Source organism: Oreochromis niloticus, linkage group LG5 (genome assembly GCF_001858045.2).
Source record: "Oreochromis niloticus isolate F11D_XX linkage group LG5, O_niloticus_UMD_NMBU, whole genome shotgun sequence".
Classification (NCBI taxonomy): Eukaryota; Metazoa; Chordata; class Actinopteri; order Cichliformes; family Cichlidae; genus Oreochromis; species Oreochromis niloticus.
Window position 1 is genome coordinate 31,693,173 of NC_031970.2, and position 24,983 is coordinate 31,718,155.

A 24,983-nucleotide genomic window follows, 5' to 3' on the forward strand; every position below is an offset into this window, starting at 1 on the left:
TTAAGATTACGCTTAAAACTTTGTTTTGATAAAACTTATAGTTAGTGCATCATGGGAAGCCACCAGCCCTGAGTGTTTCTTTACTCACTATATGTTTATACATCTCTCTACATTTAATTAGTCATTATTAATGTCTTGCTCTCTTCCACAGGGTCTCCTCTCCTCCAGCCAGATGGCAGATGGCCACTCCTCCCTGAGCCTGGTTCTGCTGGGGGTTCCTTCCTATTAAAAGGGAGTTTTTCCTTCCCACCATCGCCCATTTCTTGCTCATTCGGGGCAGCTGATTGTTGGGGTTTCCTCTCTATTACTGTAGGGTCTTTACCTTAATATATAAATATCTTTGAGGTGACTGTTGTTGTGATTTAGTGCTATGTAAATAAAATCAAATTTAACTGAATGAAAGATGAAAAATACATGAAAAATATGGCATGATTATTGTGATCACATACACTTTGTCTCATTCTAAATGTCTGCCAATAATAAATATACATTTCTAGTGCTATGGACCACTCAAAGTAATAACCTTTGAGTTAAGAGTTTACTCCAGAGTCCCAGGGCAGAGGAAAGCCGCAGGACAATGCAGCAGAACAAACCCTCTGATAAAACCTGGGAGTGTTTAAGAAACACTAAACCTCCAGCTTTGCAAAGTCCTCTGCTTCCATCTAGTGGCAAAACATTTATAGACAATCCACACACACACACACACACACACACACAAAATAAGTGATGTCACACTTGAAATCCTTAAAAATAAAAACAAATTTATTAGCAATCACAGGGAAAGAATGCATGACATCTACAGAGCATTTGTTGGAATAAAAACGCCAACTTCTTATTTACAAAGTCTGCAGTTGAATGTGAATAAGTTGAGCACATGCACATACAAATTGCAAATAGGCTAGATTATTACACAGTTAACAAAAGCTTTCCCCAAATTTCCCATACAGTCACCAGATTATACAGCCCCTCACCGCTGCTGTGGTCCCAACAATCGACATCTATGATTACGACGATTTCCAACAGACGCTGAACAACCATGTGAGACGACGGAGCATGATGGACTTTGCAGTGAAATACACGAGCCGGGCAGGCCTACATACAAATATGGGAGTAGAAGGAATAGGTCACTTTAACCTGGGGGGAAGGGGGGCATAGAAAACCATTTCATAGTGATGTACTGGCCAAGCAGGGGGTGGATTAATAGTATACAGTGGTCATACTTTTTTGGGAGGGCCGGGGGTGTCATTGTCTTTTCGCTGCAAGGAAACTGCCCGTCAATCAATATGTCGTTTTCTGAGGACACAGTGCTGTCCTTGGACTGCTAAGGCTTTCACAAGAACAAGAAAAGAAAAAAGAAAAAAAAAAATCCGACATCAGGACTCAGATAAGAGTATCACAAAGAATGGATGACATCAAGCATTCAACACTGAACTCATGGACTGCCCTCTGTTCTCAGTATGCTCCATCATCACGACTAACACTGCCTTCCACTTATCCAATTCAAACAAGAAGATTATGGACACACAGACTCGGGCACGCCCATGCTGCGCTCAGACTGAGAACGACCTGAGAACTGCAAGCAAAAGTTACGCTTCAAAAAGCTACATAAGAATTCACAGCCTGCAGGCTTCAAAGTACCCAGCAACCAAACAAAATGTAACATTCTCTCACTCGCCCGTCACTCATTCATTACTTCATTCCTCAGCGTTAGCCCGGTACTGCCTTTTTCTCAGACGCCGTAATGCGTTTATGTGATTACAAAACAGAATGGGATTGTCGAGAGGCGGCGTTAAGTGTAATCAAGGGATTTCTGCTGTGTCTGTACTTTGTGTTTGTTTATAATAGAGGCTTCAAAAACTGCGTTGGGCAATAACCGTCTGATCGGGAACGCTCTCAGCTGAAGGCACTTAAAACTTTGCTCAGGATTTTCGCCCCAAACGCAACAGCCACTTAAAGTCTTACCTTCAATTGATCGTTATGTTATGTGTAAACTTTGATTCAAGTCATTTATTAGAACAGCGCTTCCATACACTAGCAAATAAAAACGCAGGCTACATTGCTAAAGAGATTATCAGGAATTGAAGGCATTTAGCACAAGTGACCATCATCATCATTATCATCACCATTTGGCAAATAACTGTTAAAAACTACAATCGCACAATGTCACGTAAACACCAAATGTTGACAGGCAACAGAGCACATGTTTGATTGTGGGATTAGAGGAGCTCCATCCTAATGTAGCTGGGGAACAGTATACTGCAACAACATTTAAAAGAAAGAAGAAAAACTCCATGATGTACACAGACCCACATCATGTCTGTAATGATAAGGCATGATGGGTATGAACAATCCACCTGCTAGCACAGTAGTGAGACAACTTTTCAAGACTCCAGATGGTTTTTGGGGTGGCGGTAGTGCTGTACAGGGGGAGGCTACACATCTATGGTAGTGTAGTGGATGGTGCGCGTGGCGACAGTAGTGAGCGGAGAGAGCTGGAATACATCACAGAGGCAGTGGAAGGGATTGACTGTCAAGGACCCATGACCGTAAAGTGGGGCTGAGGCCAGAGCTGCGATCGGGAGGGAGAGGAGGGCGGGGCTTCACTTTCAGCTTCTCCGTGACTTTGAATGCTGGATGAGCCACTGCAGTGTGATATCTGCGGGTGGAGGAGGAACAGTCAACAGATCTTTAACACCCAAGCAAACACCATCTTTGAAGCATTAGGCAGCACACTTAAACTGATGACGGCCACCATGGATTTCTTGGTCTGCTCACTTTATTAATTTCTTTGTATCATAAATGCTATTCCTTTATGCATGTATTCATTCCTTCTACATCAGATTGTTTTGCTGTTTAAACTGTCTGCTGCACGGCACTTTAATCAGCATGACAGACAAGAGGAAACCACAAGATATCAACCAAATCAACACTGAAGGCTGAAAGAGGACCTAACTGATGACTATGAAGAATACTTCTGCATGCTATACTTCTCTATCATGTAGAATAATACCTGGTTAGAATATGAGAACAAATCATAATCCATATCAACAGACTAAATACTTTATGTAACTGCCTACATCCCATGTATACTGAGCTTCATTTCAGTTATGCTGCATTAAAGATCATGCCGAGATAGCTTCATTTTCACGCAGAATAGTCACAGCATTGCCAACAATGCCTGACATTAACCTGAGACTGAAAAAGAAGGTTAAGTTGATTCAAGCTCTTTTAAACCCCTGAATGATCATTTCATGATTTCCACAAATCCTCGGATACTTACCTATGTTGTCTTTCTCTTTGCAGGACACAGAGTAGCAGCAGATCTCTCGGTCCTGAATGGCAGATAGATTCCTGTAATGAGGAAAGTGAGAAATTTGAAATTCAAATTGTAGTAGTCCATGGACACGTGACCACTGCATCAGTCACTAGCTTATCTTACAGATTGACATTCGCAAATATCCCATAGACTGTACAAACTACAATGTTACCCATCCGCTTATCAAGTCCAAGTTCAAGAATCGACCTGAGCGGTTTGGTTTCTTGAACCATGATGAGCTGACTGAGAAACCAAGCACACTGTACGCATGTACAGTGTGAAGCCCCGCCCTAAAGCAAACCCTACTTTATCATACAAGTTAATAATTGTGACCATAAATTACAAATTTTACATGAAAGTGGATTTTTTTTTTTTTTTTTTCCATGAAACTAGTGATGGGATCATAAACTCATAAGAAAATTGTTTACTCAGGTTACAGCAAAATTTTCTCATGGACTTCTGTACATGGTATATTTTTTGCAAACAAGGACCCCTGCTGGCTATTAGAAAGAATGCAGTGGCCTCAATTTTCAAACTTGGAATCCATGTTCATCTTAGAAAAAGTCTATGGGGTTATTAGGAATCATCAAACACTGGTCAAGTAGACACTCGTTATGTAGCAACACCACTAACAGAACATTTGCCAGGAGTTCATTTCTTACATTTTTTCAATAAGCTGCTTCTCATCAAGTGCATTGGGTAGGTCTCGTTTGTTACCAAGGACTAGCACCTGCAAAAGAAAGACGGGGCTGATCAATACCTAGTGCAGCAATGTATCAGCATTTTCACACTCTTCACTCAATCACATGCCTCAACCATCACACAATCTTTACTGTCAAGGCAAAATAAACTGCCTGTGTGAAGTGTTGAGTCGAGGAAGCAGGAAATCTTATGGATTCAGCATGTCGCACTCTGTCAACTCAATAAAAAATAAAAATAAAAAAATACATCCATAATTCAAGCTCTGTTTCATATTACCAACAAGTGTAACATCATCAAGCCTGAGTCACTGCAACTAATGGCTTTCTGCAATTGCTAACTATGAGTTTAATGACTGCTTGTGACTGTCACTGGATCCTGATCATCGAGTGCTTGCTGTGACATCACAAGCTTCTGGTGTTTTTATATATTAAAAAAAAAGAAGAATTTAACAAGAGGTCTCTTACTGGAATTCCTTGTAGCTGTGGTTTGTCTAAAAGGTTGTGCAGTTCATTTCTGGAAGCTTCTATCTTCTCTCGGTCTGCTGCGTCCACCATGTAACTAAGGATGAGGAGAGATAATCAAATTAGAGCTCAGTGAAACAAGGCATTTCTGAATATTAATGTGCAATTTGCTACATTTTTCATGCAGCCACGAAGGGAACATGCTGTACCTTTTTGGCAACACACTTACACAATAGCATTGACTCCTCTACAGTAGCGCTCCCACATGCTTCTGAAGCGGGGCTGTCCACCTATGTCCCATATCTGACGCAAGAAAGCACAAAATCGAGTCAGAAGCAACACAAGCGCACCATTTTATTTGTAAACTCTGTAAATGGTCCCATTTACATTTTTACTTTGATCTGCAGCTGTGATGCAAACACTTAGCAACCAGCTGCATGCCAATTTTTGCTAGCTTACCTTTATTGTCACGTTGCCTTTAGTAACCTTCCGCATGTTGAAACCAACTGTGGGGATCATGTCTTCACTGAACTGTCCTGACTGCACGAGACAAATGGCAGACAAAGGACAATCTCATGTTAGTCAAGACTGCATGCTTCCTTCTTGAAGTCAGCATGCTTTAATCTGATCTAAAAGCCACATGAAAAACACTGTGCACACTAGTCACTTCTGTGCATGATTAAATTAGGAAATAATTTAATTACAAGGGTTATTTTCTTCTAGCTGAATTTGAGCATTTGCCATTTTCACTCCATGAATCATAAGATGGTGTCATCTATGTGTCAGCACAAAGTTCACATCGCAAGTAATCGGACGGCTTCGTGTTTTGTTTCAGCTCAATCAATATGAAATACAATAATGGATAAAGAATAAAGTCATGAAGTTTCAGCTGTAATTGGAGTGGGTTTGCATCACTGGAAAATGAAATTGGATGGAAATGGTCTAAAGGTTAGAAAAAAAAAAAAAAATGGACACATTCACATGAAGACAAACTGTACTGCAGCCAGTATCTGAACCCACAGACTCAAACACACTGCGTGCATCTTCCCTGGTGATTCTCCCAGGCCTTCACTGCAGCTAACAGCTTTGGGTTGCTACAAGGTCTTTCTCTGTTTAGTCTGCGCTTTGGCCAGTCATCGTGATCAGGAGAGTGACTCAGCCAGGCATGGATATTGCACCTCTTTACATTTAATTATTAATAGAGGTCCAGTGAAACTGGTGGGATCTAAAAACACAAAAATCCTCCTATAAGCTTCTACATTAACACTGCTGCTTCTGACAGCAGAGAAATCATCAATAAATGCCAGTGTGCCAGTTCCCCTGGCAACCATAACAGCGCCATCAGGCTTGCCAAATGGGGGGTGGGTATGCTTTGGCTCACAAGGTCTCCCACTTTCTTCACACTTGCCTTTCAACGTACTTTGTTTCACAGTTTTACCCAATCTGTGTGTTTTTGAATGCTTAGCATGAGGTTTCATTCTGTACTGATTCCCATGAGGTTCTGATCTCAAAGATTTGTCTCACCCACTGACAAAGAAAAAAAAACATTTATGTAGTGTACATCCTGAAGAGGATTCTTGTCCCAGGCATCCACAAGATGTGATCTTTCCTCACCTACCTGTCCTGGTGATTATGCCCAACAAACTACCTTTGACAGATGTTTGATTATCCTTTGTTTTTTTTTGTATATTCACATATTTAGCCTGGCAACTTTTAACTTAATATCAAAGAATCCAAATACTTTTGAAGCCCTCAAGTCTGACACACTATGACGTGGCACTTGGATGTACTTTATTATTTCAAACTAAACATGCAGGAACAGAGAACCAAAACAACAAAAATGTGTAAACTGCTCACATACCTCCTGTAATAACCACGCTTTCTGATACCAGCTTTTGCACCGTGATCACACATTCCACAGGTTTAAAGCACCAAATGCCTTAATTCTAAATGGGAAACTGTTTTGGTCAGTACAACACAGTCTTACATCGACTGAGGTCATGACTCAGCAGTGAAAACTTTGTACGTTTAGAAAGATGCGAGGAAAATATATAAGACGTCTACCGTTTATCTTACAGATTTACATATGCAAAACGGTCTAAACTGTCATGTATGCAATCAATGTGTGACAGAAAAGGACTCGAGCCCTTCTTAAAAATGACACCATGGCATGACACAATCAAACGTGGAATCATCACTAACCTCACATCCGCCCACAGCTGTCACTGTGACTGTCAGACACAACAACAAACTGAGGGGTGGAGGGGTTAACTTTTACAGCGTCCACGCTGCCTGCTGCATGACAACAAGCCATAAAAATACAACTCAAACGAAAGGAAGTAGGAAGACTGCTCTTGTGCGCTTACAGGATGTCACTTTGAAAGATTAGGAAATATTTTGATGACAGAATATGCAAGTATTCGCAGCTGGCAGCCTGCAGCCATGATTACTCAAGTGTCGTCCCCTCCGGTACACCCTGCTAGCAACATGACGAGGCAGACTGTGTTCAAAACCAAATAACACCCCGTGTTGTCGACATACCGCTCGTGTTGACACATTGGCAGCAACGAAAGCACTGACGGCTCCGTTCACATGACCGTTTCACACGTAAGCGCATATCATACCAACCAAGTTCGTCACCGCAGCTAGCAAAACAACGACAGGGAGTACCGCAGCTAATGCTGCAGCTACTGCGGTACACTTGTAGCTTTGCGACCCGGCTAAGCAGCCATGTCACATTATCTTTAGATGTTATGGTGTAAAAAATGCAGACAAGTTAAAGTTATACACAGCACGCACTGAAACCTCCTTCTGCGACCTGTCCAAGGTAACAGCCTGGGCCCGCACTGTGACTGTGCGACTTCGCAATCGTCAGCTGCTTACCGCTATCACATTGACGAATGTGGTTTTTCCGGAGTACTGAAGTCCCACTAAAGTAAGCTCCATCTCTTCTTTCCAAAAGAGGGACCTGAACCAGTCCAAGAGCCTGTTTATAAGGGCCAGCATCTCGGATGAAACTGTAGTCGCAAGTCTATGCGGCCGTCAGGATGGAAATTGGGAAGCGGTGTTCACAGGAAGCAGCTAGCTGCTTTGTCATATCATGTGATCCTGGCGACAGAAGTGATTCTCTTCTTCTTCTGAGGGTTTTTAATGGCAGTCTGCATCCTATGTGGTGCACTACTGCCATCTCCTGGAGAAACCCTGTCCAGGCTGTCAGGTCTGGTGCACAGTGACGCTCTTCCTGCTCCGATATGATCTTTACTCCTGCTACTCTTTCCTTGTATCATGTTACAGTCAAAGTTCCTGTGACTAATAAGTGCGTGCTCTGTTTATGACATCTGACAGTAGTTACAAAAACATTACTTTCCCCAGTTACTGATTATGACTGTATCATACAACAGGGGCAAAATCAGCCCAGCAAAGACTCAAATCACATCATCATGAAGGAAGATGTAATTTTTTTAATTTTAACTGTATTTTCACAGGTTTTACAGCTATTTCTATCAATAAAGACCTCCCAGTGAGCATTCATACTACACCAAAATAATTAAGTAATAGATTTCTGTATTTTAAACTTTTACTTGTTACTGAAAAAACCACGCTGACAGATTTCTTTCATTTACTACAGAGGCACAATTTTATCGTGCAATAAAAAGTGAGACATACTGTTGAAAATATACTTTTTATATTATAAAAACTGAAGATATCCCATCAATTAAATGAGTAGTTAAACTTCTTTACGCTGACAGAAAAAGGAGTTTCAACATGAGCTGTATCTAAAAAGCCCAGGTCCCTTCCCACTCTTCCCACACAGTTTCCTCTCCGTCTTTTTCTAATAAACAAATATGTGTGTGCCTGTGATCGCACTCTTTCGTCCTATGACCAATCATGTGCATGTTTCCTTAAACGTTTAAGCCTTCTGGCTAGAGTTAACCTTTGTTCAGCTAGAAATATGTGAATTTGCTTGTTGTGTGCCAGTTGACTCACTATTCCACCATTTGGAAATGCAGAAGTTATTATTTTTCGCATGTCTTTTCACAGGATTTAGCAGGTCTTGATCAACTCTCTGAAATAAAGGTTAGCGCATAGGTGTCTCTGCTCCAGCTGGCACCAGGGTTTTAGTGTGTTTTGGGTCACCAAAACATGAAAGCTGACTCTGATTTCTCCACCCGCAACCTCTCGCCAGTGCTGTAATGTTAATTTTAGTAACAAACATGTACATGCGCTTCGAAGTGTGCTCTGTAGCTCAATGCAAACAACATGAACGCACTGCATCGCATTATCTGTTGCATTTGGCAGTTAACAACGTGAAAATGGCAGGGCGTCCTCCTTGTCTTGTTTATAAAGTGAGGACAACAAAACATGGATTAAAATAAAGCCACATTTTATTGAAGATAAGGTGCATAAGATGGCAAAAACAATCACAGCAAATGTTCTTTTATTAAAGGCACTAGCACAGTGTCATTGAATATCTCAGGTGCATTCTCTTGTCACCTCATTGAGTCTCCAAGTAGTCATGAGATCGCTGCCTGCCGCAAGAAAAAGGATTCTTTGCGTCTTTTACTGCTCCACCTCTGTCAGCTCAGTCTGTTTTGTTGCAGTCCTTGAAAAAGATTTGAAGAGACAAGTGAGTAAATGTTTTGTTTCGTTTTTTTTTCATTGACATTATCACCGCCTCATTGAGCATAAATGTTTAAGGTGTAAACTAAATTACCTGCAGCCTAAGGAGTGTGATGTATTTCTCTGGGGCTGCTGCGCTCATCACTGTCGTGTAAACAGTAATTCTGGGAGGATATCAGGACAGACAGCGGTCACTATTTAATGCGAGTCAGTGCGTGAGCTTTTATTTTTTAAAAAGCAGAAAAATAAACATCAAGATATTCATTCAGCGATTGTTTCTCTGTAATCTACTCGCTACACTATACTGACAAAAGTATTCACTCTTCTGCTTAAACATATGGATTTGAGTGACATCCCATTCTTAATCCATAGGGTTTAATATAATGTCAGAGAGGTCAGACATTGATGTTGGATGAGAAGGCCTGGCTCGCAGTCTCCACTCTAATTCAACCCAAAGGTGTCCTATCAGATTTGGCCGGGACTCTGTGCAGGCCAGTTAAGATCTCCCACACCAAACTCGCTCATCCGTGTCTTCATGGATATTAGTTTGTGTGCTGGTGTGCACAGTCATGTTGTAACAGGAAGGAGCCATCCCCAAACTGTCCCCTCAAAGTTGGGCGCATGGAATCGTCCAAAATCTCTTGGTATGTTGGAGCATGAAGAGTTCCTTTCACTGGAATTAAAGAGTTGAGCCCAACTTCTAAACAACGATCCCACAATCCCAACAATGCGTGGCCTATCACTTCATGGCTGAGCTGCTGTCGTTCCCAGTCATTTACACACTGTTATAATACCACTAACAGTTGACTGTGGAATTTTGAATTGTGAGGAAATTTCACGTCTGGACTTGTTGCACAGCTGGCATCCTATCACAGTACCACACTGGGATTCACTGAGCTCCTGAGAGGGACCCATTCTTTCACAAATGTTTGTAGAAGCGGCCTCCATGCCTAGGTGTTTGATTTTATACACCTGTGGCCATGGACGTGATTGGAACACCTGAACTCAATCATTTGGATGGGTGAGTGAATACGTTTGGCAATACAGTGTATGTGCTACATGTCAAAGAAGGGCCCACTGACATAACCGCTGAAGTTGGAAAAGGGGAAGTAAAAGTGATGAACACACTAAGTGAACTATCCCATCTAAGCAACACAAGCATTTATAGAGTTGCCTGAGGATAAATAAGGGCATCAAACAGGAATAACGTCTTTCTTACCCATTACACACTGGATTCAGGGACAAAACCTGGAGGAAGAGACAGAGTTATAAGCTCATACATCGTCTCCGATTACCAGAAGTGTGACTTTGTGAACCAAGGTTGAGGTTAGTTGACTTACCCCATAGAGTGTATTCATATTGATGTGCGCCTGGCCAGTAGAATTTAGAGCTTTGTTAGCCGCTTCTCTAAGAAATGAGCACACAGCAGCAGTGTAATAACAGCAGCAGCAACACAGCAAGCGTGCGCATCATGAGACATGACTCACCTCCGATGATCTTTAGCAGGAGGAGGAAGCCAGTGGTCAAAGTTTGTTTCCACTCTGTACCATCTGAAAGCAATCCCCAAAACACACATTGAAATGCTTACTGAGTGATGCAATCATTTTCCATCCTCCTCCTCAGATCTTTTATTTATTTATTTTTTTCACCTACCCTCCCTTCACAGTATCCAGAGGCCAGATATCAGCAGGGCCCTCTCGATCTCTGGTGATCACGACCCCTTCCCCGGCCCGCACCCCGCCCACTATGTAATACACCCCGGTGATGATGGGGACTTTTGAAAGACGCATGACTGCATCCTGAAAGTCCTCTGCTTCCTCCAGTGTCTGTCAGGCCACACAAAGAATACTTTCACTTCCACATATTGTCAACTGTTTGTTTTTTTCTTTTTCCCTACACTAACTTTTCTCACCTCCCTCACCAGCCAACTAACGGGGGATCTCTTATACAGGAAAGCAGAGACGATGTTCTTCCACCAGTTATACCAGTGTTCAGTTCCTTAGGAAAAAAAAACAAGCTTGGCGACAAGAAGAAAAATGAAGATGTTACCTTTTCCACAGCCATGTGTGGTCTTACCTCGCTGGTCACCTGAGACAGTAAACTTGTTGGGGCTTTGTCCCGTCCACAAGCCGACGTAGCCCGCAAACGAAGTTCCACGGTATACCTCCTGAAATGGTGTGTCAATAAAACACAAACCAGATTTAACGTCCAAAAAATTCAAGTTGTCACGTAATAACTTTAGCTGTGCTAATGCATGATGTACCTTTCCATTCTTGAGGAAGACTGCGTTAAAAGTCAGATTCTTCAGAACAGGATGCGGGTAATCGAGGTTCCTGCCATGGTACACGTGCCCCTTTGTGTCCTGAGCCACGATGCTGGTGCAGAATCTGGAAGTGGATGAAGTTGTTTAGTGAGCATGAGAGGATTGAACTTTTGTTTGGCACTGTGGGGCTTCTCTACAAATGTCTAGGTGGATTTAAAAATGACACATACGCGGATACTTCATAGGCAAAGTTGAGCAGGATGACATCGGACAGCGTTCCTCCCAAGTGTGAGGCCAGGCCGCGGATCTCCCCCGCATATGGCTGGGGAACGTACTTTTCCAGGGCCATCACAATAGGTTTGACTGCATGATGCAACCATTTTGGAATCGTGGAACTGGAGAAAAGAAAGCAAATTTAGCATGCTGGTCTGCTATCTCTGTCAGCAAAGATGTAGTGGAAGATAAACATGACAACACAGCAGTCATTAACCAGACCCGCTCATACATAGCCCTGCTATTCTGTCTGTGCCCTGGGCAATCAGTATTATAGCAGCTGCACAGCACTACGCCCATTTAGTTCAACATTTTTCTGCCAGAAAGCCCATTAAAGTCCTTCATCCATATACCCATTTTAAAAATAAACAAAGATTACAATTACTCCAAGAAAAGGCAAAAATAAGATAAAGCAATGAGAGAGAGTGAGGTGGTTAAGTTTAATCGATGCTGTGAGGGTTTCAGGGAGTTGTCCTTTGAAACTACTCAAACAACGGCTGGGAAAAAAGCAACAAAAACACAATAAAAAAACAATAATCTTTTGTGTTTTGGTGTCTCAAAGCAACACAGTGTGAGCTTGATGGTGTCAGTCTCTGAAGATACTCTGCTTTTCTGCTGTAGAGCTAGTTGTGTGTAGTGCCTGCAATGCTTCCCCTGGACTGACTGCCTTGGCGTTTTTCAGGCAGCCTGTGTTTAAGTGGCTAACAGTGGTTCCCTACATACATGCACAGCAGTGCATTGCTTAGCTTAGGCACCGCTCGCATCAGTATCTTCACACAGCTAACCCACTTTCTAATACGCCGACTACATGTAGCTTAAAGTGGTGTGGCGTAAGGAAGTCAAAAACCATCCTTGATTAAATTTTGGCCGTCCTCCCCTTCAAGTTAATGTTCTGTACGCCTGTGGAACGCTTTCAGAGCTGCTGCTATTTTTAGATCACAGGCGAATGAAGGAGACACGAGTCCGATGAAGTCAATAAAGTCAACGAATCAATAAAGTTTTCGATTTTCATTGGAAACTGGACACCATTGCATGTTAGAGCTAAGTCTTAAGAATCTAGACCCCCCAAAAACGGGTAGTAAGCAGACTGCAAAATGAAATTTTACAGTTTACTCTATAAAAGTCTGTATTATGTATGAAAATCACGATTAAGTTAAAAGGTGTACCCAAATGCTGGGGTACACCTTGGGTACAGTGGCCCTAAGGGGTCAAACATAATGCAAATTAAAGAAACACCAGGCAACAGAAAAATGCTGCAAAAGCAAAAAAAAACACAGTGAAAGTTGAATAAAACACAATAGAGGTTTATAGAGACAAAACAGAACACAACAAAAGTTAAACAAATAAATTAAATTAATTAATTAAATAAATACAACAAGTATTTTTTTTGTGAACTTTTCTTTTTGTATTTATTTATTTTTGTGAGCTTTTGAGACATTTTTGTGTCTTATTCAACTTCCACTGTGTTTTGTTCTTCTACAGCCTTTTTCTATTTGCTGGTGTTTTCTTAAGCTGCTGTACATTTGATCTCTCCGGGCCACTGTAGATAATAGCTGATAATAGAGTCCAGAAGGACACAACAAAATGTTTTCAAAACCAGAGGGCTGACCGGGGCTGATAAACAGAAGCTGAAGGAGAAACACACAGCTGAAAGTAACAACCACAATTGGACAAACAGGAAATAACACCAAAACATGGCTCAAGAGAAAGCCAAAGTCAAAGTAGAACAGGAACCAGCCCATAGAACAAGAGGGCTCACACTGAACATGTTAATATATCACTAACAGAAAAATCAGACAGAAGGGGGAACAGACAAACGTGACAGGAACCAAAACTTAAACAAAACACACACCCAGGAAGACAGTAATGTCACAAGACCAGAGCTGGAAAACTAATCTTGTTACATTACCGAGAATCTGATTTAAACATTAACTAGACCTCTAAATGCATCAAGAGCTAAAATCCAAATGAACAGAAAGACGATGAAAACGAAACAGAAACCAAAAAACTCCTGACAATAATCAAAAGCTAAGAGCACTAAAGCAGCAGTGAAACCAAAAAGAATAAACACAAATCCAAAAAAATTCAAAGGACCATGATACTAAAATTGAAAAGCAGTTTCTAGTTTAACTGGATTCTTGCTGCTCGAATTTCCAACCGGTCAAACTATCAGGAAACTAGAGCTGCTGCAGGCGCTGACAGTGGATGGATGACAAATATACGAGCAGATCTTTACTTGTAGGTGTGAATGTGTTTGTGAGAGCAACCACAGCCCTGAAGACACCTCATGTAAAAAGGACTCCCACTCCCCCCCTTTGAACAAAACTGCCTTTCACAAGACCCAGTCATAAATTTACAGGTGTGTACACGCCAGATAAAGTCAACTAAAGAAAGTTAATATTTGTATGCATATAATAAAGTAATAAAACAGTAACAACTAGTTGCTCTGCCCTTTCACTCTGGTAACACTCTATAACATCTGTGTTACCGGCCATATTTTTCTCCCACTATTTGTTAGACATGCCTCCCAGTCGTTCATGTTAAACAGACCCCAGGTTAAATTAAAACATAATGAGGCAACTTTTAATACTGACATGCACTCTTAACATTTCACAGAATTTAAAAGTTGGTAAAACCGCGTGTAGAAATGCCAGTTTTTCTTGTAAGCCTTGTGTCTGGTTCACCTGCCAATGAGGTTTGATGTCAGTTAAAACAATAACTGCTTGGAGGCATAGGCTTACGAGGGGTTGGACCGTCGAGGATTCACACGGGAACCACTTTTTTGATTGCACAACCTAAAAAATAGTACCGTGGAAAACAAAAGGTCAAGAAAAAAATTCTTGCCAGGAGGACCTCGTGACAGCGACCCCCTGCTTTCTTCCGGTAGCAATATTATGTGAAGATCACTTTTAAATCACATCGTTACACAAGATCAAGCAAACAATGATGTAGAATTACCGAGTACTTCAAACATGTTAATCGCTTTGAGCAGCCTAATGCAATACGTCACCAACTCCATTTAACACCACAGATTTTGTAATCTGCGATGAAACTGCTGCATTTTTAATGTGACCCTTCAAACTCCAGCAACCCCCCAAAACCCACTTCGAAGATAAAGTTCGCAATTGTCACTTTTTGGTGATAAAAACATTAATAGGTGGTTTAAATGTACGGTCAGCTTCTTCTTTCCTTTCCCTTTTTTTTTTCATTTTTTATGCATTTTTTCTGGCAAACTTACTCAATGACCTCTGCAGCAGCTTTATTCACGTATTCTACGTCGAAGACTTTCGCAAGAGGCATCCATCGCACTTCTGGATCTTCATCCAGACTGATGTTCACCGTGGGTGGAGCAAACTGTGCCCGGCACGACACTGCGAGTCCGAGAAGCAGCAGCAGCGTTGTCCGCTCCATCTTTCGATCGTCTGCACCGGAGACAGCCGACTCCTCTGCGTTCCTCTGGCGGGCAACGATAACGACGACATTTCCGCTTCAAGCTTTTCACAATAAAAGGAAGAAACTGCGAACTTACGCAAACTGAGCAGCTTCCGCAAAACGAAGGCGTGGAACTTGATCGCAAAATTGGAACATCAGTGGACAACTATTATACATTAAGTGCTGCTCCTCCTCCTTCAACTACTACTACTAATAATGTTCTCTCATCCGCAGTTACCATTCTTCCCAGCTAGAAACAGGAAGACAGTAAAAGTAAACCCAGTGGTGATTTGGTTGATTTTCAGTAAGCTGACCTCTGACCTTGACGTGGATGTCAGCAGGATTCAAACTCCATCTGTGGTATCATTTTGAGAATCCTAGGTGACTCCCTTCTGGAGTTATCACATTCACAAGATTTTCAGAAAATTTGACCCCTGCTTTGACCTTAGGTCACTGAGATTCCAGCTTGTCTCAGGTTTTGAGTAGACAAACCAATTTAGACTCCTACATCGCCATTTCAGTCAGCAGTAAAAGGTCATCTATATATAGTCTCATAAGCAAAAACAGCAACAGAAACACACCTTTTAGCTTTTTGTGTATCTCGAAACTGTGTTTTTTTTGGAGACCTGGAATATAAATGTGCCTCTCACTAACACACTTTCAGTCAGCTTCTGTTGTTTAAATGTGATATAGGCTGTAAATAAAAGAAACGCGGCAGTCAAGACAAAAAGGTTTCAACATTTTTCATAGTAGATGTTTGAGGTAGTCTTTTTTTATGTATTTGACCCAGTTCAGTGGTACACATACTGAACTTAGAGGATACAAACAAAGTATATCAATCTACTAATACCAACATTGGTACTGATAATATCAATATCTGGATCGACTGTGGTTATACATATTATACTAATGTTGTCAAACAACTCAAGGATATTATACCAAGATCATATTATTGTTATTATAAGTTGAAACGCTTTATTATGCCATAGCAGTGTACTCATTGCCCTTGCATATCAGGACCTCTCCAACACTTGAGACTTTCAAAACACATCTAAAGACCCACTCTTATTCTCTGGCTTTTAAATCAAGATGACTTGTTCTTTCCATGATTCTATTTTCTCTTAATCTATATTCTATTTTATTTGGTATGTCTTCTGCTTTGACTATTTTATTGTACAGTACTTTTGTCAACAACTGTTGTTCTTAAAAGTGCTATATAAATAAATAAACTTGAAACTACTATCAAACTATAGCAACCCTACATGGGTCATTTGCCATTAATCAAAAAGTGGCAGAGATCTGGAAGAGAATATGTGATCTACAATATGAGTTTTGGGCTTCAGTCTTCTCTGATCACCGTGTGATCTTCATATCACAGATGTGCCCAAAGCAGCAGGACATGTTGGCATGTTAGATAATCACTCACAAAAGGGGTTAGGAGTCCACAACAGGTGCAATCTTTCTGCTACTGCCAATTATTGATCTGATACCAAGTAACTCCAGGATCAATATTGCCAATAACACTTTTAATACTGATTGGTATCAATCCGCCCACCTCTATTAACTGATTTTCATTCATGTAAAATGACTGTAGGATTGACTGGTTTTGGACATGTTTCCGCTGTTCATGGAATTGTAACCTTTGGTTTTAATGCCTGCTTAATGAGAGGAATGTGGATGCATGCAGGTCCAGGTCTAAACATGCAATACTCAGATAGCATAAGGTTTTTGAATCAGGTTCTTGTGATAGCTCTTCTGCCTCGGTTAGCCCGCCTTGTCGGTCTGAATGGAGGCTTTTTAGCCCAGGGGCGGACCTAGAGAAATTTTCCTGGGGTGGCATGAAAATCAAATGGGGTGGCAAAATCAAAGCCTTTTTTTAAACACGTATGCAGGTGTTACATATGGTTAAAATGATTAAAATGCAGTAAGTCTACACATGTTTCATATAAATATTGTCTATAACTTAATTATTTTCTGTAGTTCAAATAATTAAACAATTCAGTTACATAACACATTTGAATTTAGATTTTATGTACTGTATAGCCTGTATGATAAATAAATATTTACCCAATAAGTATAAAATCCAGGAAGCTACACAACATGGAGGGTTCTTTACAAACACAAGTCTAACTTAGGTTTCACACTGTTAAATTTACACAAAATGTCAGAAATCTGCACTGTCATTAAACCTAATTTTTCATGATTTGTTGGGTTAATATTCTGAGGCCCAAAAAACAACTGGCCATTTTTGGCTACTTTTGATTTTACATCTGTATTTCACCTTCAAATTGTTGTTTTTTTTTAAACCTTGCCTTGCTTGGTATCATTCTTTTCAGAACAACCTCACATGTCTGAATTTACAGTTACTTTTTCATTGACATACTGTATTAACTGATCTGAAATCACACAAAAACATAAAATCCTAGTAGGAGTTATATTTTCTTTTTACTGTAAAAACCACAGACATGTTTAGTAAATTATTTTCATATCTTGAAATGCAAATATAAATGGTAAATTTTTAAAACTTATGGACAAATTTTGTAAACAATAAAATTATATATAACTATTCATCTAAAAATGCAGCCAATGCATCAGGCGCTTTGTTTTTTTGTTTTGTTTTTTGTACAGCCATTTAAAAACACTACTTAACTAAAATGAGAGAACAATCAGGTGTCACAATAAGATGCCCCACAAATTATTTGTGCCAGTAAATAAAAAAATGTCCGCCACAAGACAGAGAAAAACAGCACAGGGAGAAACCTGCAGGCCTGACAGCAGGTGTATCACTCCCTCTGTTTTCCACCTGGAGACAGTGTTTACACTGCATTCTGCCTATGTGACATTCATTAGTGCCCTCACTAACACACAAAACAACAACTACACAACACACCAACTATACACTAAACGTCACAAATCTCTAACATCTCAAAACTCGCTCTCCCTCTCTCGCTTGGTTGCTCGCTCTATCTCGCTGCCGTCACTTCCAAAACTTTCCCCTCTTCCTAACCAAATCCCACTGTTTGCCATTTTTCTTTTTTCTTTTATTGGTCAACATGATACATTTTTCTTTCTTTACTGTTTACGCGCTGTCATTAGAAAAGCTTTTATTTTTCAAACCATGACAATAGTATTTAGAAAAAAGCATGGCTTATACATATTTTTTTAATCATAACTCTGGATTTAGCAGCCTGTCATTAAAATTTAAAAACTGGTGTATACTTTGAAGTCCAAACTTTCAACACAAGCTAAAATAGAGATTCAGCATGGCTGCAGCTTGTTGCTATGTCAGCTTAAATCAGTCACGTCATTTGGAGGTGGGTGTGTCCGTGGACCCCAGAGGGTTAATAACACTCACCTTCATTCCATTTCCACAGTGCAACAACCAACCACCTGTGTGAAATCTGAAATGTCCATGGTGTTGATTCAAAATGTGCTCTTGCACAATCATAGGCATCGCTTACTACTGAAAACAAGAAAAAAAAAGCCGGTCCGAGCTATGGGCTGAACCATTTGTTAATGTTCAGTTTTAGAATTTATATTCAGTGTTTACTGTAGCTAGGCTCAAACTGTTAATGCTGCCTTATTTTAATAAACAACACTGCCATATGCAAACCTAGGGTGGCACTTGGAGTGGGAAGAGCTCATTTAAGGGTGGCACATCCCACCCTTCTTGATCTGCCCTTGGACAGGTCCTCTATAAAGTGAACACCGCGGAATCTGGTGCTCTTCACTCAGTCTACTCTGACACCAGCAATGCTGAGCAGGAGATGGACAGCCTCGGTCTTCCTAAAGTCAAAAATCTGCTTTTTTTGTTTTATCAACATTGAGACACAGATTGATGAGACAGAGTACCGGGCTGTGGTCGACTCCTTTGTCATGATGAGACAGAGTACCGGGCTGTGGTCGACTCCTTTGTCACGTGGTGTGAGCAGAATCATCTGCAGCTCAACGTGGCAAAGACCAAGGAATTAATAGTGGACTTCAGGAAGACCAGGAAACACTTGACCCCTGTTTCAATCCAGGGGGTCAGTGTTGACATTGTGGAGGACTATAAATACCTTGGAGTCTACATTGACAATAAACTGAACTGGACAAAAAACACCACAGCACTTTACAGAAAGGGCCAGAGTCGTCTCTATTTTTTGAGGTGACTGAGGTCCTTCAACATCTGCCAGAAAATGCTCAGGATTTTCTATGAGTCTGTTGTGGCCAGTGCGATCCTCTATGCTGTTGCATGCTGGGGGAGCAGGCTGAGGGTCGCTGATGCCAACAGACTCGATAAACTGATCCGTAAGGCCAGTAATGTTGTGGGGATGGAGCTGGACTCCCTCAAGGTGGTGTCGGAGAGGCGGATGTTGTCCAAAATAAAGACAATGTTGGATAACACCTCCCACCCACTCCATGACATGCTGGTCAGTCACAGGAGCGCGTTCAGTGAGAGACTGAGAGTACCGAAAAGCACCACTGAACGACACAGGAAATCATTCCTGCCTGTGGCCATCTCCCTGTACAACGCATCCACTTAACACACACGTTTCTTTTTTAGCTATTTATTAATAAACGACTTATGTATATATATGCCTGTATATATTGTACTATTCTTAGTTAGTGTATTGTCTGTCTTGTTAATGTCTGTTTATTATGGAGCACTGTAACAAAAAAATAATTTCCCCTAGGGATCAATAAAGTATTCTGATTCTGATTCTTGTCCTGGCTTAGCATATGTGACAGCCGCTCCATGTCCTCCCTGTATGCTGCATCATCATCGTCCCTGATGAGTAGCACCACTGTGGTGTCATCTGCAAACTTGATAATGTGGTTTGTGTTACATTCTCGGTCTACCAGTGATTGGAAAACAACAAGCGATGTGACACCCCCACTCACCCACCACCCAAGAAAGAGCAAAAACAGAGTACTTTTCAAAGTGCTAAGCAGCCATTTATTTACATCGGCAGTGAGCAATGCCAAAAATAACAAACAACAAATCCCTAAACATTCCTAAGCGTCCCTAAAAAAGAAAAAAAAAATCCAACCAAAAGACAATTTACTTACCTGACCTTCTAAGTGAAAAACAGGAGAAAACTGAGTCAACAGTTAACAATTTATTAAGTTTTCGGACAAAGACACTAAGTAACACTTGGAAGCACAGACTGTTTGTTGGGTGGTGGAGGCTAGGAGAGAGGGGACCAGGGGGTTGTCATCACTACTGGGGTGATCAACCAACTATTCAATCCCAGAACAGGAATGAATTCCACCCAATGACTCAGCAGGCGCTGGACTCCAGTAAGACACACCTAGGTGTACACACCTGAGAGAGAGAAGAGAAACAAAAAACCCACAGCCATCCTTTGGTGGGAGGAGTCCCACATAAATCACAAACAATCACAACATTGACTCATCACATGTTGGAGCTGGAGGTGCAGTCGTGGGTCAGCAGCGTGAAGAGTAGCGGGCTCAGCACACATCCCTGGGGGGGGGCTGTGCTCAGTGTGATGGTGTTGGATCTTATGTTTCCAACCTGTACTGTCTGGGGTCCATCAGTAAGAAAGACCAGGATCCTGTTGCAGGTGGAGGTGTTAAGTCTGAGCAGGTCCAGCTTGCCGATCAGCTGCTGGGCAATGATGGTGTTGAATGCTAAGATAAAATCAGTGAACAGCATTCTTAGGTGGACGTTGCATTGATCCAGTTGTGATAGGGCTAGGTGGAGTGCCAATGAGATCGCATCGTCCATTGTCTTCGAACTGCGAGGCTGTAGCTGTCTTTGGTACAGGTAAGATGGTGGTGGTTTTAAAGCACTTGGCACAACAGCTTGACTCAGGGAGATGTTAAAGATGCCCGCTAGGACATCAGTCAGCTGGTCAGCACAGGCTCCGAGCACACGTCCGGGTATATTGTCTGGTCCAGCAGCTTTGTGTGGGTTGACTTTAGTGAGAGTCCTTCTCACACTGGCCGTGGACAGGGACAGCACTTGGTTGTCTGGCGAGGGGGTGGCCCTCTATAGACAGTACTGCATCCCATTTAAAGAAGTGCGTGTTCACACTGCCCCTGGATGTCCTGGCCTCTGAGGTTAAGGTGTACGGCTCCTGGTTGTAAACTGACCAATTTATCATGGCAAAGGCTATGGTGGAAAAAAGATAAGAGGCTGATTATAAAAATGATCAGTGCATGCCTTATGACCTATACAGCATGTACAGATAACACAGCTAAATGGGTGTGAAATTGTAAAGTTACTTTTGAAATAAAGCTTCTCAAAGTCAATTAACTGTGACTATAATAATAGCAATGTTAGCCAGCAAACAAAACGTTAGCACTAATTAACATAAGCTGCTAGGTGATGTTACTGTTTCAAGTTCTGTCATTGTTTGACATGTAGGGCAGATATTTTAGTGACACTGAGATTAGCGAGACACTAAACAGCAGTGTAACATCAACGCTAGATTAGATGTTTTCTAATCCGATAAAATGACATTATTCCTGTTTATAGAAGATGTTTGTCGTCTGTTCGTTTGACTGACAGGAACAGGAAACAGCGGTTGGAAATTACTGTTGGTGTTACATGAGGGTAAAGGAGGGCTTTAAGCACCTGGGTAAAAACTGGACCCATGATGAAACAGTACAACAAGTACAAAATATTCTTCAGTTTTAATATGTGACCATACTGTGCAGACTGCTGATGAGTTACACCGTTACATTTCATTAATCATTGTTAAAACCTGTATCCACAGGCTGTGAGGCTTCTGAACTCTGCCCCCCCCCCCCCCCCTCTCACGGACATTAACCATATCCAACTTATTAATAGCAGTGAACTGGTCTGGAAAATAGACAATTATCATATCTCACAGTACAATAATTGAACGGGTTGCACTGTTGCACTTTGTCATATTTCTCAGGTCTTTGTCTGAATGTCCCATGAACATTTCCTGTCATATTCTCATGTTTTTGCTAAGGATCGTCTCATTGCACTGAAGTCACACTGGGTTAAAAAGTCACACTGGGTTAAATAGTCACACTTGTGTCTAAGGGGAATTTAGTATTTAAAGGGGAATTTAGTATTTATTATTATCTGTTGTAGAAGCTCCAAACACAATTTCATTGTTCTTGACAATGACAATAAATACTTGAATTGAATTGAATTGAATTGAAATTAAACTAAAGTGTTAAGCAGTTACTTTATCCTTTCACTTAAAATTTCCAGGAAAAACACTAACTTGGCTACTTTTGTGGTTATATTTGATATATGCTGGTTCACTACTTTTGCACTATAATGCTGCTGCTGACACCTTGGTTCACACTGACAATTAGAAAAAAGCTGATGGGAAAAGAAGGATGGAAAATGCCTGGAATTTAGTTACACTTGCAAATACTGCTGCTTCCAAACTGCAAGCATCAATAAAATGTTACGGTATTGTTTTCTATATCTCTGGATATCATTATTGGTAGTTTTCTTGAAATAGAAGATCTTCATTAAAAAAAAATCGCTGATAACTTTGATGAAGCTAGCGCCCAGCCCTACTGCATGTACTGCAAATATAAAACTGATATATACTTACATCATGAAGCAGTTGATGTCTGGTTTCCGACAAATACAGTAAAGAGGTGCGTTCTCCCCCTCCATACCAGTGTTCTCAGGCACTGGTACATGGTCAGTGTCAGACACTTCACTGTCCTACAACATACCACATAGAACCACATTAGAAATGACATATATGTAGACATGCTAATTACCTGGCTAAATGGATGCAGTAACAAAATGTTACTCAGCTACTCTAGTTATTAGTTTCCAGTTGTGTGCAGTTGCTCCAGTCTTACTGACAGTATACTGTTTCAAACACCAGTGCCAACATTTTAGTTTTTAAATCCTAGTACGCTTCTGGACCAAGACTTGTGGCCTATTGTCTGACTACATTAACTGCAGTTCATAAACATCATTCATTTTCTCCTACTTATTTTATTCAGGGTGCATTCCAGCTGTCATAGGGCAAAAGTACACCCTGGACAGGTCGCCAGTCTGTCGGAGGATTATTAGAAAGACGCAGACAACCACTCACACCTACAGCCAACTAACCTAACCCCGCGCATGTCTTTGGAGGAGTTCAACACCAGTCTGGCCGAATCACAGATAAGCAGGGTGTCTGGGCTGCAGAGCACAGCTGTGTCAGAGACTCTCTACATCAATGTAGCGTTAAGGATGAGGGTCAGGACGAGGAGCGATGGGTGCACTAACACAATGTAAATATTAGAGTTCTCGCCATTGTCAATATGCTGTTGCGCTCTTATTCGTATTATTGCAACCATATCCCTATTCTAGCTTACCCTAAAATTTTGGAGAGAATTGGTCTGTTAATGAACGCCATCAATTGTTTGGGACTGGTCTAGGAACCACGTCGCATAAAATACTCTACTTTCGTTGGGAAAACTAATTAAGGGTAAAGTCGCACTAATAACACCTACCACTCACGTTCATATGCGTACACTATGATCACTTCCACGCAGTAACGTTGTAATAAATATAATCCCCGGTAAAGTCAGTTAGCGAACACTACTGGCATGTAATGCCAATGACGACCATTTCACAAACTGTAGAAAATGCTTAAAATGTTGTCGGCACCAAAAGTGAAGGGCTGACAGTTGCGTTTATATACGAACCGTAAGCGCTAATGTTGGTTAGCATCAGCTAAAGCGAGGAAGTTTGACACTTGCAGAGGCTGTGAACGCAGAGAGAGCTTAAAAATGCATTGTGTTTTTTGTTTAGTTTTTGTTTTGTTGCTTTGATTTGTTTTGTTGTTGTTGTTGTTTTGCATTAAGATGTTGCACACAAAATTAAAGATATAACGGTGACTTAGCTGCCTGTTGGATAAACCCATGGACCTTAGAAAAGATCAACACTACTCGGATGTAAGCACCGTGTATAACACAATAGGCAAAATTACGCTCGCTAGCCTTTCCACATCATAGGCTTCACATTATATAAATATTTTTTTCAAAATACTCACCATGATCTGAGACCGTTTAAATATTTTGTTACTCTGAAAATATGGCTGTATGAAGCTAAACTTTTAGCTTGACGGCTAACGCAATGCTAAGATTTACACGGAAACGATCAGCGGAAATCGTTAAAGTACTATTGGTCTACATTCTTCTTCTATGGTAGCAGCCTGGGCAGAGTAACACCCAACTTTAAACTGCCGCCATCTGTTGGCACCAATGACCGTAGAAAACATTATTGCGACAACACGTTTTGGGGGGAAAATAACAGAGATTGAAACTTTACTGATAATTTGTCCAAGTTGAAAAATGCCCTCCTCCAAAAATATCATGTGACAACCTCATTGCCTTACAGAATCATGACGTCACGCACATGTAGAATCTTACCACCACTTTGATCCTTTGGTCCTTTGATCCTTAAAACCCATAAATAGCGGTGAAACGCAATGACTTTTAGTCCGTTTCTCGCAGCAATCTTTGCAGCATTGAACCGTTCGCCAGAAAAGCCTTTTGAAATATTTGGATCCTTTGCATAGTCACTGTTTCCAGACTCAACATGTCTCAAACAGAATATCCAAAGGGACAAGAAGTTGACCCCAACGCTGTTCCCTGGGATCAGCCACTAGACCCTTACCTCTCCTCTCTTCCTTGGTGTGACCAAGTAGAAATAGAGGAAAAGCACTTGGAAGAAATGGAGGATGAAATGCTCACGAACGCAGAGAAGGTTAAGTTATTGATGGAGGAAAATGAGAGAAACAGGGCTGAATTAAAAAAGTTGTCCTACCAGCTTCAAGAAAAGGAAGCTATTATTGAGGAGAAACAACAGGATCTCCGGGACATGGACAAAAAGAACCAGGAGCTTCAAAGAAAGCTTGATCAAGCTCTGCAGCAAAATAAAAAACTCGTCCAAGGGAAGAAACATGAGGACATG

At 41.1% G+C, this 24,983-nt stretch overlaps 2 protein-coding genes across 2 annotated transcripts; both read right to left on the bottom strand.

Annotated features, from left to right (window-relative positions):
• Window positions 1-741: 741 nt before the first annotated feature.
• On the bottom strand, window positions 742-7,599 carry arl8bb (ADP-ribosylation factor-like 8Bb). The gene is made up of 7 exons (XM_003442617.5): window positions 7,363-7,599; window positions 4,939-5,019; window positions 4,709-4,782; window positions 4,483-4,576; window positions 3,979-4,046; window positions 3,281-3,351; window positions 742-2,656 (listed from the first exon to the last, which is right to left on the bottom strand). Exons 1-7 carry the CDS (start codon window positions 7,483-7,485, stop codon window positions 2,607-2,609), a joined length of 561 nt encoding a protein of 186 aa, XP_003442665.1. The 5' UTR covers window positions 7,486-7,599; the 3' UTR covers window positions 742-2,606.
• A 1,585-nt stretch (window positions 7,600-9,184) lies between these two features.
• Window positions 9,185-15,105, bottom strand: LOC100691345 (N-acylethanolamine-hydrolyzing acid amidase). Its single transcript, XM_005450161.4, has 10 exons — window positions 14,874-15,105; window positions 11,593-11,757; window positions 11,363-11,486; window positions 11,176-11,266; window positions 11,012-11,097; window positions 10,753-10,925; window positions 10,587-10,649; window positions 10,440-10,506; window positions 10,319-10,347; window positions 9,185-9,263 (listed from the first exon to the last, which is right to left on the bottom strand). The coding sequence occupies exons 1-10, from the start codon at window positions 15,044-15,046 to the stop codon at window positions 9,185-9,187; spliced, it is 1,050 nt and encodes a 349-aa protein (XP_005450218.1). The 5' UTR covers window positions 15,047-15,105.
• Between the last annotated feature and the right edge of the window lie 9,878 nt (window positions 15,106-24,983).

Bases quoted from the DNA above. Each gene is read 5' to 3' on its own strand.
- arl8bb (XM_003442617.5), bottom strand. From the start codon at position 7,485: ATGCTGGCCCTTATAAACAGGCTCTTGGACTGGTTCAGGTCCCTCTTT. The intron at 4,577-4,708 runs GTAAGTGTGTTG...CCTCATCCTTAG, and splicing joins AGAGGAGTCAATGCTATTGT to TTACATGGTGGACGCAGCAG. The intron at 4,047-4,482 runs GTAAGAGACCTC...TTTCTTTTGCAG, and splicing joins CACAGCTACAAGGAATTCCA to GTGCTAGTCCTTGGTAACAA.
- LOC100691345 (XM_005450161.4), bottom strand. From the start codon at position 15,046: ATGGAGCGGACAACGCTGCTGCTGCTTCTCGGACTCGCAGTGTCGTGC. The intron at 10,507-10,586 runs GTGAGTCATGTC...CTCATTTCTTAG, and splicing joins CCTGCTAAAGATCATCGGAG to AGAAGCGGCTAACAAAGCTC. The intron at 10,348-10,439 runs GTAAGTCAACTA...CTCTTCCTCCAG, and splicing joins ATATGAATACACTCTATGGG to GTTTTGTCCCTGAATCCAGT.